This window comes from Artemia sp. Qi Xiang Cuo, chromosome 17 (genome assembly GCF_049724085.1).
Source record: "Artemia sp. Qi Xiang Cuo chromosome 17, ASM4972408v1, whole genome shotgun sequence".
NCBI classification, from domain to species: domain Eukaryota; kingdom Metazoa; phylum Arthropoda; class Branchiopoda; order Anostraca; family Artemiidae; genus Artemia; species Artemia sp. Qi Xiang Cuo.
Window position 1 is genome coordinate 48,087,026 of NC_142810.1, and position 19,276 is coordinate 48,106,301.

The 19,276-nt window shown below is 31.2% G+C and overlaps 1 protein-coding gene across 3 annotated transcripts in view; it reads left to right on the top strand.

The window, feature by feature from the left end:
- Positions 1 to 19,276, top strand: part of LOC148942279 (calcium-transporting ATPase sarcoplasmic/endoplasmic reticulum type-like) — a 96,946-nt gene that overhangs the window by 26,409 nt on the left and 51,261 nt on the right. For 2 of the 3 annotated variants that reach the window (XM_089103058.1, XM_089103060.1), the window contains exon 2: positions 15,953 to 16,072. In XM_089103058.1, coding sequence (XP_088959184.1) covers positions 15,953 to 16,072 — 120 coding nt within the window. Of the gene's footprint in view, positions 1 to 11,842; positions 12,253 to 15,952; positions 16,073 to 19,276 lie in introns of those variants that run through there. The other variant, XM_089103057.1, reaches the window with a different exon arrangement.

Here is a 19,276-nt window from a genome sequence, read left to right on the forward strand (position 1 = left end):
TTTTAGGATATTTCAGTTAAAATTGATATGTCAGATAATATTTACAAAATCTAAGTGTCAGAGTGATTCATTTTTTTTCTAAACATCTTTTGCCAGATAAATCGAATATAATTGATAAAATCTAAGTGTTAGAGTGAATAATTTTTTATCAACATACTCTGCCATATACATCGGATAAAATTGACAAAATCTAAGTATCAGACAGAATAAATGCTTTATCAACATCATTTTTCGAATATGTCGGACAAAATTTTTTTATCAAGGAAATATCTGAATGCGTTTAAGGTATAGTACGAATGGCTTGCAAAAAACACGAAAATACTATCAGAATGAATAAATTATTTATCAACATCCGTTGTTGGATATGTCATTATGAAAAAATTGTAAGTAGGTAAGTAAGTAACAAACTTTCTTGAATTCACCTCTTGGATATACAATACAGAAATTTAATTAAGGAAATTATGAAAAAATTGAACAAATTCTTTATTAACATTCATTATCGATTGAAGTCGCTTCCTAGACAGACAATACAGCAAATTCACAAAATCTAAGTATAAGAGTGATTAAATTCTATATCAACATCCTTTTCTCAGATGCATAGGAAAAATTTGACAAAATAAAAGTGTTAGAGTGAATAATTTTTTTATCATCATCTTTTCTCAGATACGTCGGATAAAATTGACAGAATTTAAGTGTCAGAGTGAACAAATATTTGTTATATCAACATCCCTTGTCAGATACATCAAATAAAATTGACGAAATCTAAATTTCAGAATGAATAAATGCTTTAACAACATCCTTCTTCGGATATATCGGATATTATTGACAAAATCTAAGTCTCAGAGTGACTAAATTCAATATCAACATCCTCTTCTCGGATATATAGGATAAAATTGAGAATTTCTAAGGTGTTAGAGTGAATATTTTTTTTATCAACATCCTTTGCCAGATACATCGAATAAAATTGACAAAATTTAAATATCAGAGTGAATAAATTCTTTATCAAAATCCTTTGTCGGATATGTCGGATAAAATTGACAAAATCTAAGTATCAGTGAATAATTTTTTTTATCAACATCCTTTGCCAGATACATCGAATAAAATTGATAAAATATAAGTGTCAGAGTGAACAAATTTTTTTGTTAACATCTTTTGTCAGATACATAAATAAAATTGACAAAATCTAAATTTAAGATGAATAAATGCTTTAAAAACATCCTTTATCGGATATGTCGGATAAAATTGACAAAATTTAAGTATCAGAGTGACTAAATTCTATATCAACATCCTTTTCTTGGATACATAGGATAAAATTGACAGAATCTAAGTGTCATAGTGAATAATTTTTTTTCAACATCCTTTGTCAGATACATCAAATAAAATTGACAAAATCTAAATTTCAGAATGAATAAATTCATTATCAACATCCTTTGTCGGACATGTCGAATAAAATTGACAAAATCTAAGTATTAGAGTGAATATTTTTTTTTATCAACATCCTTTGTCAGATACATCGAATAAAATTGATAAAAATATAAGTGTCAGAGTGAATAAATTTTTTTTATCAATATCCTTTGTCAGATATATCAAATAAAATTGACAAAATCTAAAGTTCAGATGAATAAATGCTTTAACAACATCCTTTATCGGATATGTCGGATAAAATTGACAAAATCTAAGTATCAGAGTGACTAAATTCTATATCAACATCCTTTTATCGGATACATAGGATAAAATTGACAGAATCTTATGTGTCAGAGTGAATAATCTTTTTATCAACATCCTTTGTCAGATACATCAAATAAAATTGACAAAATCTAAATTTCAGAATGAATAAATTCATTATCAACAACCTTTATCGGATATGTCGGATAAAATTGACAAAATCTAAGTATCACAATGAATAATTTTTTTATCAACATCCTTTGCCAGATACATGGAATACAATTGATTAAATATAAGTGTCAGAGTGAATAATTTTTTTTATCAACATCCTTTGTCAGATAAATCAAATAAAATTGACAAAAATATAAATTTAAGAATGAATAAATGCTTTAAAAACATCCTTTACCGGATATGTCGGATAAAATTGACAAAATCTAAGTATCAGTGACTAAATTCTATATCAACATCCTTTTCTCGGATACATAGGAAAAAATTGACAAATTCTAAGTGTTAGAGTGAATAAATTTTTTTTATCAACATCTTTTGTCAGATACATCGGATAAAATTGACAAAATCTAAATATCAGAGTGAATAAATTCAGTATCAACATCCTTTGTCGGATATGTCGGATAAAATTGACAAAATCTAAGTATGAGAGTGAATAATTTTTTTTACTAACATCCTTTGCCAGATACATCGAATAAAATTGATAAAATATAAGTGTAAGAGTGAATAATTTTTTTTATCAACATCCTTTGTCAAATACATCAAATAAAATTGACAAAATCTAAATTTCCGATGAATAAATGGTTTAACAACATCCTTTATCGGATATGTCGGATTAAAATGAAAAAATTTAAGTATCAGAGTGACTAAATGCGATATCAACATCTTTTTCTCAGATATATAGAATAAAATTGACAGAATCTGAGTGTCAGACTGAATAAAATTTTTTTATGAAAATCCTGTGCCAGATACATCGAATAAAATTGATAAAATCTATGTGTCAGAGTGAATAAATTTTTTTTATCAACATCTTTTGTCGGATATGTCTGATAAAATTGACAAAATCTAAGTATCAAAGTGAATAATTTTTTTATAACAACATCCTTTGCCAGATACATCGAATAAAATTGATAAAATATAAGTTTCATAGTGAATAATTTTTTCTATCAACATCTTTTGTCAAATACATCAAATAAAATTGACAAAATCTGAATTTCAGATGAATAAATGCTTTAACAACATCCTTTATCGGATATGTCGGATAAAATTGATAAAATCTAAGTATCAGAGTGACTAACTATGATATCAACATCCTTTTCTCAGATATATAGGATAAGATTGACAGAATCTAAGTGTCAGAGTGAAAAAATTTTTTTATGAACATCCTTTACCATATACATCTAATAAAATTGATAAAATCTAAGTGTCAGTGAATAATTTTATTTATCAACATCCTTTGTCAGATATATCAAATAAAATTGACAAAATCTAAGTATCAGAGTGAATAATTTTTTTATCAACATCCTTTGCCAGATACATCGAATACAAACTGATAAAATATAAGTTTCAGAGTGAACAACTTTTTTTTATCAACATCCTTTGTCAGATAAATCGAATAAAAATTTACAAAATCTAAATATCAGAATGAATAAATGCTTTAACAATATCCTTAATCGAATAAATCCTTTCTCGGATATATAGGATAAAATTGACAGAGTCTAAGTATCAGTGTGATTAAACTCTACATCAACATCCTTTTCTCGGACACATAGATTAAAATTGACAAAATCTAAGTGATAGAGTGAATATTTTTTATTAGCATCTTTTGCCAGTTACATCGGATAAAATTGACAAAATCTAAGTGTCAGAGTGAATAAATTCATTATCAACATCCGTTGTCGGATATTTCAGATAAAATTGATAAAATCTAAGTATCAGAGTGATTAAATTTTACATCAACATCATTTTCTCGGATACATTGGATAAAATTGACAAAATCTAAGTATCAGTGTGAATAAATTCTTTATCAACATCCTTTAAATGAATTATCAACATCATTTGTCGGCTATATCGCATAAAATTGACAAAATCTAAGTATCAGATTGATTAAATTCTATATCAACATCCCTTTCTCTGGTACATGGTATAAAATTGAAAAAATATGATCATCAGAGGGAATAATTTATGTTTTATCAACATATTTTATAAGTTACAACAATTGTAATTAAAAAAAATCGAAATATCAGAGTGAATAAATACTGTTTCAGCATCCTCTGTCAGATATGTTGTATAACATTGAAAAAATCTAAATTCATTATTAACTTCTTTTGTCGGATATGTCAAATAAAACCGACATAATCTAAGTATCAGAGTGATTAAATTCCTTATCAACATCCCTTCCTCGGATACATGGGATAAAATTGACAAAATCTAAGTATCAGAGTGAATAAATGCTTTATCAACATCCTTGAAATGCATTATCAACATCATTTGTCGGCTATATCGGATAAAATTGACACAATCTAAGTCTCAGATTTATTAAATTCTATATCAACATCCCTTTCTCGAATACTTGGGATAAACTTGACAAAATCTATGTATCAGAGTTATTAAATTCCATATCAACATCCCTTTCTCAGATACATGGGATAAAATCGACAAAATCTAAGTATTAGAGTGAATAAATGCTATATCAATATCCCTTAAAAATATTATCAACATTACATGTCAGATACATCGAATAAAATTGACAAAATCTAAGTACCAGAAATAATAAATTCGTTTTCAAAGTTTTTTATCGGATACATCACATAACTGTCATAGAACCCAAGTTCTATTCATTTTGACTTCATGCGTCGTTACGTTGAATTTAGGTTAGACTGGTTATAGATGGCAGCAGTGCCACTGGGAAAGCACCTCGGAAATATCAAAACCCGCGGTTAGGTTATGTTAGCTTACGTGCGCGCACGTAAGCTAACATGTTAATAAAAAAATTATTCACTCTGATACTTAGATTTTGTCAATTTTATTTTATGTATCTGATAAAGGATGTTGATAATAAATAATTATTCACTCTGACACTTATATTTTATCAATTTTATTCGATGTATCTGGCAAACGATGTTCATAAAAAAAAAATTATTCACTCTGTCACTTAGATTCTGTCAATTTTATCCTATGTATCCGAGAAAAAGATGTTGATATAGAATTTAGTCACTCTGATTCTTAGATTTTGTCAATTTTATCCGACATATCCGATAATGGATGTTGTTAAAGCATTTATTCATCTGAAATTTAGATTTTGTCATTTTTATTTGATGTATTTGACAAAGGATGTTGATAAAAAAATTTATTCACTCTGACACTTATGTTTTATCAATTTTATTTGATGTATCTGGCAAAGGTTGTTGTTAAAAAAATTATTCACTCTGATACTTAGATTTTTTCAATTTTATCCAACGTATTCGACAATGATGTTGATAAAAAAAATTATTCACTATGACACATGGATTTTGTCAATTTTAGTCGATGTATCTGGCAGAATATGTTCATAAAAAAAATTATTCACTCTGAAACTTAGACTCTGTAAATTTTATACTATGTATCAGAGAAAAGGATGATGATGTAGCATTTAGTCACTCTGATGCTTAGATTTTGTCAATTTTATCCGACATATCCGATAAATGATGTTGTTAAAGCATTTATTCATCTGAAATTTAGATTTTGTCAATTTTATTTGATGTATCTGACAAAGGATGTTGACAAAACAATTTATTCACTCTGACTCTTATATTTTATCAATTTTATTTGATGTATCAGGCAAAGGATGTTGATAAAAAAATATTCACTCTGATACTTAGATTTTGTCAATTTTATTCGATATATCCGACAAAGAATGTTGATAATGAATTTATTCATTCTGAAATTTAGATTTTGTTAATTTTATTTGATGTATCTGGCAAAAGATGTTGAAAAAAAACAGATTATTAACTCTGACACTTTGATTCTGTCAATTTTTATCCTATGTATCCGAGAAAAGTATGTTGAGATAGAGTTTAGTCACTCTGATACTTAGATTTCGTCAATTTTATGCGATAAAGGATGTTGTTAAAGCATTTATTCATCTGAAATTTAGATTTTGTCAATTTTATTTGATTTATCCTTCAAAGGATGTTGATAAAAAAATCATTCACTCTGACACTTATATTTTATCAATTTTATTCGATGTATCTGGCAAAGGATGTTGTTAAAAAAAATATTATCTCTGATACTTAGATTTTGTCAATTTTATCCGATGTATCTGGCAAAGGATGTTGATAAAAAATTTATTCACTCTAAAACTTAGAATTTGTCAATTTTATCCTATGTATCCGAGAAGAGGATATTGACATAGAATTTAGTCACTCTGATACTTGGATTTTGTCAATTTTATCGGACATATCCGATAAAGGATGTTGTTAAAGCATTTATTCATTCTGAACTTTAGATTTCGTCAATTTTATTTGATGTATCTGACAAGGGATGTTGATAAAAAAAATTATTCACTCTGACACTAATATTTTGTCGATTTTATTTGATGTATCTGAGAAAAGATGTTGATAAAAAAAATTCACTAACACTTAGATTTTGTCAACTTTTTCCTATATATCCGAGAAAAGGATGTTGATATAGAATTTAATCACTCTTATACTTAGATTTTGTGAATTTGCTGTATTGTCATTCTAGGAAGCGACTTCAATCGATAATGAATGTTAATAAATAATTTGTTTAATTTTTTTTCATAATTTTATTAATTAAATTTCTCTATTGTATATCCAAGAGGTGAATTCAAGAAAGAGTTTGTTACTTACTTACCCACTTACAATTTTTCCATGATGACATCCAACAACGGATGTTGATAAAGAATTTATTCATTCTGATAATATTTTCGTGATTTTGGCAAGCCATTCGTACTATACCTTAAACGCATTTAGATATTTCATTTATAAAAAAAAATTTGTCCGAAATATCCGACAAATGATGTCTACAAAGCAATTATTAACTCTGACACATTGATTTTGTCAATTTTATTGGATTTATCTGGCAAATAATGTTCATAAAAAATTATTCCCTCTGACGCTTAGATTTTGTCAATTATATTCAATGTATCTGACAAAAGATGTTGAAAAAAAAATTATTCGCTCAGACACTTAGATTTTGTCAATTTTATCCGAAATTTTAATTTTAACTGACATATCCGACAAATGATGTTGATAATGCATTTATTCACTCTGGTACTTAGATTTTGTCACTTTTATCTGATATATTCGACAAAGAATGCTGATAAAGCATTTTTTCACTCTGATACTTAGATTTTGTCAATTATATTCGATGCATCTGACAATAGATAGTGATATAAAAAAATTTATTCACTCTGACGCTTAGATTTTTTTAAATTTTATCCCATGTATTCGAGAAAGGGTTGTTGATATAGAATTTAATCAGTTCGATACTTAAATTTTGTCAATTTTATCCGACATGTCAATTTTATCTGACATATCCGACAAATGATGTTGATAATGCATTTATTCACTCTGGTACTTAGATTTTGTCACTTTTATCTGATATATTCGACAAAGAATGCTAATAAAGCACTTATTCACTCTGATACTTAGATTTTGTCAATTATATTCGATGTGTCTGACAATAGATAGTGATAAAAAAAATTTGTTCACTCTGACGCTTAGATTTTTTTAAATTTTATCCCATGTATTCGAGAAAGGGTTGTTGATATAGAATTTAATCAAACTGATACTTAAATTGTGTCAATTTTTTCCGATATACCCTACAAATGATGTTGATAATGCATTTAGAGGATGTTGATAAAGCATTTATTCACTCTGATACTTAGATTTTACAATTTTATCCCATGTATCCGAGAAAGTTATGTTGATATAGAATTTAATTACTGTGATGCTTAGATTTATCCGAGATATCTAACAAAGGATGCTGATTAAGCATTTAATCACTCTGATACTTATGTGAACACACATTATTAAAATGCTCCATCTTCACTTTTTCTAAAGATACGATTTATGTGTTTGTCGTTCCATCGCATAGAAAAATAATGATTTAATGCATGCAATAAACTAGATAGTGTCGATAACCAGCCATAAATTATCAGTGGGAAAGCCGCATCGTGTCTCTGAGCAAGCATAGAGTACAATTGTTGGAGCCGTAAGCATATTTTATGTCATTTTAAGATACGTAAAAAATACGTCCCAAAAATTTTTTTAGTCCAATAAAAAAAGTGCTACTACAAACATTATTTTTCTAATGGTAAAGGTCATGACTATCATGTCTATACCATTTTCATTTTGAGTTTGGAAAATATTAAATATGATTTTTTTAAGTATGTTTCATCTCATTCGAAGACATGTAAAAAAAAAGTTGAAAAAAATGTATCATGTTAAAAAAAGTAAATAAAAAAAGTTAAAAAACTTCAAAAAAATTCAAAAAAAGTGGGGAGGGGGAAGTTGGAGGGAGTTCGTGGGGGGCTCCCTTCGAATTTGGGCATAGGGGACCTTTTGGGGGTTGATGTCTGCTGGTTAGGGTCGTTGGTGCTTAGGATCCTTGATGGTTCGTACTTATAAACACCATACTACTTGATTTGCAAGGATTTCTAAGGTATGTTCTGAATTTCATTATTAAAATTCTTTTCTTGCCATCTACATCTCTCTTAGTATCAACTTTTTAGTATATTATAACGTTAGACCCTATTTTAAATTGACAACACTGTTCAAACACCACTCGTGTATTATACAGAACACATCGGAGAGGTAAAGCTAGGTCAACTCACAATGTCATTTTATCATCATTAAACACTTTCATAGATTAATGTTGTCTCAAATTTATAACAAATTGCCTGGGTTAACAACCCCTTCGGGGTTACCTTAACTGCTAATCAGTTTAACCCTTTTTCTTCTCCATGTTCATACGATCCAATTCCCATATGTTATCTAGCTCTGTTTTTTCCCTATTATTCGAATAAGATCTTTCGTACGGTGCAATTGACGAAGCCCTTATCAATTTTTTCAAATGCCAATAAAACAAGTCTGATTGTAATATTCTTGTTAAATTACAGGTTTAATTTAAATCAATAGTTAAAACAAGACTAATTGTGTAAAATAATTTCGATTATACTCTCAAAACATGTGTTACCACTTTATAGCTTCGGTCACTTTTTAAACAGTGCAAGTGAAACTGTGGTGTGTAACATGTGAGGGAGTACTGACTCTCTTTGAAAAGGTGTAGAGCATCAAGCAAATGGTATGGGAATTCCTAGGGCATCAAGAAAAATGGTACTTAGTTCTCTACTTCTTAGCTCCCTTAAAAAAACTTCTGGAACTTGCCTAGCAATTCCAACTTCCCTTCTTAAATCCCCAATTTTGAGAAAGATCTTTACACTGATTATACAGAGACTCATAGAGAGATTGAGCTTAGATTTTCTGGTTTTTGTCTTGTCTCTCGTAGACAGTAGTCCAGAAGACAGACTTATCCCAAACGTTTCCCTTCTAACAAAGAAGTAGTGTTACAGCCAGAATACAAAAGAATTGAAAGAACCTGTCCTTGTTGTTTATAGACCTTTGTCGTTAGGAAGAAGTATAATGTTCGACTAGGGCTGAACAAGGATGTAACTGTTATATATCCCTTCTATACTTTGCTAACACAAACGGCTTGTTGCTTTTCCTTCAGTTTCTTTGAACATACTCTAACGAATGGAGGACAGATTTCCCGAGGCCTTATGATTTCACTCTGTAAACATACCGCTTTTTTGGAATATTTCGGAAATCATCGCTAAAGACTAGAAATACAGCATGTTTGATTAACATATTGAAATCCAGGTGTCTCTTTTTAAATAGTAAATTTCTCAGTTAAGGTGCTCAGTGCTCTCCATTGATTCAGAACTTGCTACCTAACTGAGTAGATTATTGAACTTGTTCTGCTTGATTGCATGTCCCATTCCAGAGAAACCGTGCATTTTAAATCTGTGGGCTAAATATAGAATATCTTTTACTTTCCCTGAGATAATTTAGTTCTGTTTGCGTTTTGAAAAGAAAAATGGTGGAACTTTTTGTTGTAAATCATATTATAAAAAAAATGATAATGATTTGTAAAAACATTCTGAAGATTATCATGTAATGCTATCCGCTTCAATTATTACCCCTCTGTTGACCGTTCAAGTGAACAGAACTTAAGGTTACACAACAGGTTACTACATAAAGTAACCAGCTCTGTAACACACTGGCAAAATGACTAATTATGAATATAAGAACAGTTCTTAATTACCAGGATCAAAAGAACCAAAAATAACTGTTCGAGTCTTAGGACACTTGTACAATTTACGAGAACTAGATCAAATTGTCTGTTACCTTTTTTTCTGCTTTGCCAATTGTTTTTTTTATCAAGATCAAAGTTACTTTATTGTATACACCTTTAAAGCAGTAAATAGGACCAATAAATTTTGTAAACAGATAAAATTGGAAACTGACTTATTTGACAAAATATGGGCTTTATCTGGTTTCATAATTGTATGACGGTAATAACTATTATATTTTACTAGACCGAGAGCAAGGTAAGATTGTCTCTCCTCTTTTTTCCATCTAGACCTATCGTTGGTTGTTCAAAATCAGAAATAGTTTGTTGGTTACGCATGTAAAGCTGAAAATAAGATCAATAGCTTAAACAAACTTATGGAATTGGAGAGTCTAAGATTTAATTACCCTTACATTTTGTACTCTTCGTCTGTTTAGTTCCACACCTTTACTTCAATACTTCACTCCATTTAGGTATGTCAAAATATTGCTATTAGATCAGTTTATGGTTTTGGTGACCATATATTGCTGCAGGTAACTTAAAGGGAAATAAATATAATGCCTTCTTTCGGTTAACGAAATGTTTACTATTTAATTTTTACGCTTAATTATTGTAATTGACATCTCACAAATTATTTTGAAAGTAAGTTTTTATGCAAGTTTGGATAATCACCTAATCATAATATTTGGTCAATAATTAAAGTTGAAATCTCCAGCCTTGTTTCCAGCATATCACCCTATGGTAGGACAGTTGATTGATACTCTGACAATACGGGGCCCAGGGATCGATCCCTGTTGCAGCAAGGTTGGACTACAAGCTGGTTACTCGTCTCGTTATGTTCTTTTTTTTATATGGTAGTGGCACTTCTTCACAAGCCATGGTTTTCATATGTTTTTATTTTACATTTTGTTCTTTTGTTTTGTCTATGAATCAGTAATTATTATTTGATCTGAGAGAAAAAGTGTTTATCGGCCAAATAATTCGTTGTAAAGATTTGTGTTGGAGTTTATATTTATGACTTTTTTGTGGCTCCTTTATACAAATTTCTGTCGGGCCATTACATCCAAGTCAAACATGTATTTTTCAATTTGGAGGGAAGGGGACTTGTTTCCAAATACCAAAATAGAGGCTTAAAGGCCGTATATTTTTTGGGGAGGGTCATGTCTAGAGACGAAAGATGAGTTTTTTTGTTAAGTAGTTCCAGCGCACGGTAATGTTTAGGGGGGAGGGGCAATGTACTTTTCAAAATTTATGGGTGTTTTTTTTCGATTTTTTTTTCAACCAAAATACAAAGCAGGGTACCTCAATAAACAAAATACCAAAAAAGGCGTTTTTTATAGATTTAGGAAGGGGCAAATGCCCACTCCCTCTTCAATTGACACCACTTTTCAGATTACGGCCTTTCTTTTATTGTATTGAATTTTATAAATTTCCCATAATAATCTCAAACTTCCCTAATTTGATTAGAGCTTATAAATATTCGAGTCTATTTTGAGTCGTTTTGTATCTTATTCTGTAGCACGGACTTTTGTCTTGTATTGCTATAAATGCACCATTTTGTCCTGAACATGTAGATACGTTTTAATTATAAGTGTGCTGTGAAAAAGTCGTATTAGTTACTATTTTCCTCATGGAAAATCTCAATGTAAACATTGAAAGTATGTTCAATCAGTGCTCGCATAAGGGTTTAAGATAATACTTTACTAAAAATGACTAACACGAGCGACTACCAGAACGGTTTGTTATTACAAAAGAGCTGTTGAATCTTGCACGTTCCGCACGGTCTCGGTATCAACAATATCTGGATAAAAGAAAAAAGAAGAGCTATCCGAGGAGGAGAAAGCAGCTGTCGAAGAGGACAGCAAGCGGAAGTTGCAGGAGGTCTACGACAAAAAGAAAGAAATAGAAGACCTGGAAAGCAAAAGGAAAAAACTTGGAGTATCAGAGCAAGAAAAGAGAACAGTAGCAGATACTTTACTTCAGGAAGCGACCGACAGAATGAAGAAGGCTGCCGAGTCCAAAAGTTTCATAGACATTGCCCTAGCTGTTTCTTTGCTCGAAGGAGCTGTGAAGTCCAGAACAAGTGAAAGAGAGTAGATGGTGGAATCTGCGAGAATGGAGCAGTCTCTTGCAAAGAGAAAAACTGACCTCATATTGAAATTGATGCCCAAGAAGCAGCAAGAGTGGTTCCAAATATTTTACCTGTATCAGTCAATCGTTGGCACAGTATGTTTATCTGATTTTTTACTGTTTTTTACTATTTGTGCAGTTTGTATTTGAAATAAAAAAAAAAAAAAATAAATGAATGCAAAAACTCGGGAAATGACGAATTTATGTGACCAGGCATCCCATGCCATCTACCACATATCTGATCCCGAGGACTTCCGGATCCTATATTTGGGCCCGGGAATTCCTATAAAAATAGGACAGAGCCTATAATTTGAAACGAACCGACCTGTCCGAACCCTGCCCTTGGTGAATATCTCTCTCCCTCTTACACAAAGTTCCAAGGTTCAGTGGGTGTCAATTGGGGAGGAAAAAGTTACTGCCTAGATTTTTAATCAAAATTACTTTTTAGTGACAGATCCCCCCTCTGATAAAATTAAATGCGAATATCAATAATTTGTACATGTACCCATTTTTAAGAACGCTTGGTTTGAAAAAAAAGAAAAGTGTTTGGCTTCATTATTCGGTTAAAATTAAGAAAAAAAGAGCAAGATATCCATTTTCACTCACGTGAGCAAAGATGACCGTCGATAATGTAACTGGCCCCATAATAGATCATTAATAAATCATAATTTATTAATTGAAAATTGTATTTTCTTTGAAAATTGCTGAAAAAACCCACAAATTTGCCCCCTCTACACGTTGAAAAGCACGTTGTATACCCCCTATGTTCGCATGAATTTACTACACTTACAGCCATTGGGAGAGTGGATCAGTTAAACTAAAAGCTGTTCTAAAAACCAATCGGTAGACATTTTCTTAATGTAAATAAATTCGAATTTTTGTTAATATTGTATTTAGCTTAGGGCACATAAATTTTATTAGTGCTCATTTTTTTTTATTATGATAAATAAGCTTTGATTTTTTTTTTAGGGTCAAAGGTAGGGCTAATTTGGGCCCAAACTGCTGACACCTCAAACTTCCTAATCAAATAATACAGATTTTTTTCAATTGCCCTTTCCCTTCCCAGAAGAAGAAATTCATTTATGACTGCCAAATTAGTTTATATATATATATATATATACATATATATATATATATATATATATATATATATATATATATATATATATATATATATATATATATATATATATATATATATATATATATATATATATATATATATATATATATATATATATATATATATATATATATATATATATATATATATATATATATATATATATATATATATATATATATATATATATATATATATATATATATATATATATATATATATATATATATATATATATATATATATATATATATATATATATATATATATATATATATATATATATATATATATATATATATATATATATATATATATATATATATATATATATATATATATATATATATATATATACCCTCTGCAAACACAATCTCATCAGCAGTCGTCAGCGGTAAAAAAAAACGCCGAGTGTGTCCGCTTCCATTTAGTTCCATAGGTCACCATCTGGGTGTAGGTGTTAAAATAAAGACTGTTTATTCTGCTGTTTGATTATTGTAGTGACAATGAACGGCTGAATTGCTACAGTTGATAATTGTTTTACCGAGCTTTTTTTTTTACTGCCCAATGTGTCCGTCGTAATATTATCCTATACACCCCTAAAAGAGGCCAAGTCTGTCTCGGGCCTAAAAATAAGGATGCATCGTTGCTGTCACGTTTAAAGGTCGTATCTATCGTTTGATCGCTCCTAAGACGATTGCCAAAAAACGTTTGCTAAGGTGTTCTCAAAGGGAGGACCAGCAGGACAATTTAGATTAGGAGAATAAAAGTGTGATTGGTCGTAAGTTGTGGTGCTGATCCTCGCCGTGAAAACAGCTTAGGCAGCGGTTTACTGACAATTATTTCAGAAGTACTACCATGTCAGATATGACTTTTATATGTAAAAGTGATAATATTATAAACAATGGATACCGCAAAGATGCATTGGAATTTGGAGTTATAACATTCCTTAGTATTTTCGTATTTTTTAATTTAATCTTGGTTGAAATTCCTGATTGAAAGGATCTAGCCCAGGGGCTCTATAGCTTTTGATCATTTTCCCAAAGTAGGGTTTCAAATGGCCCAATGGTATTGTCAAAAGAATCAATACTGTTCCTTATACAGGGCCATGCAATAAAACTGGAAATTTTGAACACTTCAATAAAACCAAGAATGATGGAAGAAAAACACCTTATTAATAGTTATCCAAACCTTAAAATTGGCCGTTTTTTGTTAGATCGATGGTCCTAGGGTTTGATTTTATCTATATACATGTACATGGATAATTGGACTGTTTATGGAGATAGTAATTAATTTTATTGGATTGTTAAAACTTTTCCATTTTTTTGTGTCTCCTGGTATTTTCGGACAGTATAGCTTTTGATAGCTGACTCCATTTCCGGCTACTTTGTAACAATCTGTCTTGTAACATTCTAAATTGGTTACCGAGCTTTTGCTCAATTTGTTCCTGCAAAACAGAGGTTCGTATTTCTATAGCTTTGGTTAGTCAGATTTTTGAAATGTTCATTACCCAGATTAGTGTTTTGCTACTTTAAATGATAGAATGATACTTTAAAGAAACCCGCAATGGTATCAATGTATCCGATTTTGCATAGAGAAAGCCCATTCAATTTAAATTTGGCATCCCAATCGGTACAAATGGTGTAGTTTATGAAAAACTGATGTGAAGAATCTTGAGAGTTTTTATATTAAAAAAAGTCTGCTGGAATACGTTTTATGTTGGATGGATATCGTGTAGTGTATTCTGCTGTATTTTTTCTTCAAAAATCAAAATGAAACTTGGTAACCTTAAATACAGAGCGTGTAGAGATCAGTGTGATAAAGTACACAAAAGGAAGAGTAGGGCAATTTCAAAAAGAAGATTCACTGCGTTTTTAGTGTGCCAGTCTTATGGTAGAGGAGATTTCAGCAATTGTGTGCCCTGGTTTATCCCCTTCAGTTTGGAAAATGTTCTTAAATATATCTTAAATTTAGCCAAATTGGCTTAATAATTATTATGTATTCAATGACATGCTTCTTTTTTTGTTAATTTGTATTAATCCGTATTTTAGAGGACATCCTTGTGATTGTGTAAAATTAAGAAGTTGATAAATTACTTTGATACTGAAACCTTGAACTGGTTTACATATAGCATATATTAATAGCTTTTTCTCTCCTTGCCTATTAATTTCTCAATGTGACTGGTCAAATGCGTAGGCACACAGCTCGCTTCCATCATACGAAGACACGTCTAGAACCGATTACTTGATTTACGCCCATTTGGAATTCTTTCCAAGGATATTTTTCTATCAAAGCCATCTTGCATTTCCTTGGAGCGAAGGTTTAATTGAAACGTAAAACATAGTGATGAAAGTGGGCGAATGGCTAACGGATCTTTGATTTACTTTGTACGTCTAACAAAGATCATGAAAACAAACGTTAATGCAAATGGTGGCTTATGTTCCAATATGGAACAATACGTTTGCAAGTGGAAATAGTACTTTAAAGAATATTTCCATTAGAAATTGCTAGAATTAATTCTGAATGCTTCGTCTCAAAGACTATGGATAAAACATTGGCAAGTTGTATGACTAAAGCTTTATGAGAGCATTATCCTTTTGACCCTATGAAGTTTTCTTGTAAATAGAGAAAAGTAGTTTTAAATATTTGGTTACATTTATTTTTTATTTATAGGTGCTTGCATTTTTTAAAGAACATGAAGATGAAGATGAAGCTGAACAGTTGACCGCCTATGTAGAACCTTTTGTTATTCTTCTGATTCTCATTGCCAGTGCAGTAGTTGGTGTGTGGCAGGTATGTCTTATTTATTATGCATAGCTGCATTTCAACAATCATCTGACTTCATATGCAGGACTTTAGTGCCTGCAGTTGTTTTTTTTTAGTAACTTTTAGATTAGTAAATCAAATCTAGAGAGCTCGAAATATTATTATACACCATAAGTATACCGACAGAGAGGCTTAAGGGGGGTTAGAATCCACATCCAGAAATTCTAGGAATTAGGGTTGAAACCTGCTTGTTGCAGGCCCTTAAGGAATGGCGCCCCTCGTGGTAATAGCCTTGAGACTGGCAGTAGTGTAGCTATAACTATAGGTACGGGGGTGGTAGCAAATTACTGTGTCAATCTGTTCAACGAGAGAGGTAGCAAATAACTGTATCAATTAAAGAGAGCGGGCAGGTGTAACTATAATATATACAAGCGGGCAGTCCCCCCATGTAGCTATAACGATAGGTACGGGGGTGGTAGCAAATTACTGTATAAATTAAAGAGAGCAGGCAGGTGTAGCTATAACAGTTTCAAGTGTGCAGTACTCCCGCAATACAAGCAGGCAGTACAATCATCAGATTCAGCCTACCATAAAAAGTCGTGCTTTTCACGAAACTATGGTTTTGGAGTTAAATATCATGTTTCTATTAAAAGTCGTGAGTGTTTTCAAGGTATGGTGATTCGTTCACTCTGACATTGAGCGTGGATATAAAAAGTCCGATACCGAGTTAGTATCTCAGTCAATAAGTTGAATTTGATTAGTTTACATTATTTCAAATTGGAGAAATAAACGTTCAAATATTGTGAAAATGAGTAGTTTTACACTATTACACCTCGAAGGAGCTGACAGTGATGTTGTGAAGACAAGGGCCACCAATGTAGCAGTTGAAATTGGAAACGATTCCCGACTAACATGTGAGTGGGATGAGATGTTTGGCAGATACGTTATATCATTGAGTAAATTTAAGTGAGATGAACAATTATGCTTTGCCACAAAAGTGAATATAATGTATTTATCACGACTACAGCATGGATTGAATGCTATTGTGAAGCACGTTGAGGAAAATAGATTAACACACCTAACTCAAAGAGAGTGAAAATATATTCTTTTATTAGATTTCTGTTAATAAAAATGTTTTCTTTTTATAATGATTTTTTTAATTAGATACTCTAGATGATCGTTTACTCCACTATCTCTCTATGGTGGGTGGTGGTGTTCAATAGGTATTGAGATTTTGCAAAAAGTAGAAACTTGCAATTGTTATTTTAGTCTATAGTTGGTAGTGGGAGTATCAAGAATGAAAGGATTTGAGAAACAGAAGATCTTACGGAATCTAGTCAATTTGGAAAAATTTTTAGTGTTAGATGATGACTTTTTGGAATTATCTCTTCAACGGAAAATATTTTCTCTGGAAATACTTAACAGTATAATGGGATCTGATTCCCCATCTTTGGATTATTGTATGAAGCTTATGCGTTGTGAATTCAGACGATTCGAACTGGATCTATTAGGAGTTTCAGAAACTCATATCCCAGGGGTAGGAAGCATGAAGTTAGGTGATATAGAATTTGTTTACTCAGGCAGGAAGGATGGGTTACATAGACAGGGGGTAGGGCTCATGATGAATAAGGAAGCTGCTAAGTCTTGTTTAGGCTGGGAAGGTATTAATAATGGAATACTAATTGATCATTTTATGACTAGAAAGTTCAAGGTATCAGTTATAGTAGTATACGCCCCTGTAGAACCGACTGATGGAGATACTAGTTACTCAGATGAATTCTACTTACAGTTACAGGAGCAAATAGACAAGGTCCCAGGTAGAAATATGATGTTATTGCTGGGAGATTTTAACGCCAAGGTTGGTAGAAATAAGGATAGATGGTATCCCAGCTTAGGTAAATTTGGTGTAGGAAAAGAAAACAGTAATGGATACAGACTTTTGCAATTTTGTTGGTATAACAATCTAGTTATAATCAATACGGTGTTTGATCATAAAATGGCTCATAAGCTAACATGGTATTCACGTGATGGTAAGACAGCAAACCTTATAGATTATGTTATAGTAAACCGAAGACTAGTAGGATCAATACAAGATACTAGGGTATATAGGAGTGCTGTTATTGATGTTAAAAGTAAAGATCTCCATCTAGTAGTGTCAAGGGTTAATTTAAAGCTGAAATATCGGAAGGGTAATTACCTCCCTAGAAGTTATGATGTTAGTAGACTCCAGGATGAGAATTTGAGAGAAACTTTCCAGGAACAGTTAAATACAAAACTTGAGATTTTAAAATTTGATAATTTGGAAGATAGTTGGAATCATTTTAGAAAAATAATTTGTGAAGTTGCGGAAGGTGTATTAGGGAAGAAAGCTCTAACTGCAGCTAAGAATATTAGTGAAAAAGCTTTATGTTTAATAGAAAGGAGAAAGGACTTGTACAAGAATTATCTGAGTGATAGATCACATGAAAACAAAAAAAATATAAAGAAAGTGGAGGAAGCATTGAAATATGAACTAAGGAGGTGTGAAGTGGAGGCCATGGATAAAATTGCCGAGGATTTAGAAGATGCAGCTAGACGGCATAATAGTAAAATATTGTACTGGCACGTTAACAAATTGAGAGGTAGTAGTCAATCCGGACTTGTCCCAGTTAAAGATAGGAATGGGGTGGCAATTAGCGATAAGACAAAAGCTAAAGCGAGATGGGCCGAACATTTTGAGAATTTGCTTAACCGAGATAGAGTTGCAGGAAAAAATATAGAGGAAAATGAAAAAGTTTGTGATACCTTGGATGTGAAGGAAGATTTGTTTTGTGAGGAGGAATTAGAAACAGTACTAAAAGGATTAAAGAATAATAAGGCTCCAGGTGCTGATAGGGTAGTAAATGAGTTTCTTAAATATGGTGGCTCTGAGGTTAGAAATAAGTTATTGGAGATTATGAATATGATGTTTGAAAAAGGGGAAGTACCTAATGATTTTAGGAAAACCTTAATTAAGCCACTTTATAAGAAAGGTGATAAAAGTGAGTGTGGTAATTATCGAGGCATTAGTCTGGTGTCTGTAGGTAGCAAATTGCTTAGTAATATGATACTTTTTAGACTGAGAGATGCCGTAGACAAAGTTTTAAGAGAAGAGCAGTGCGGTTTTAGAACAGGTAGAGGATGTGTTGACCAAATTTTCACTCTTAGGTTAATAATTGAGAAGTGCCTAAGTTTTCAAACACTTTTGGTCCT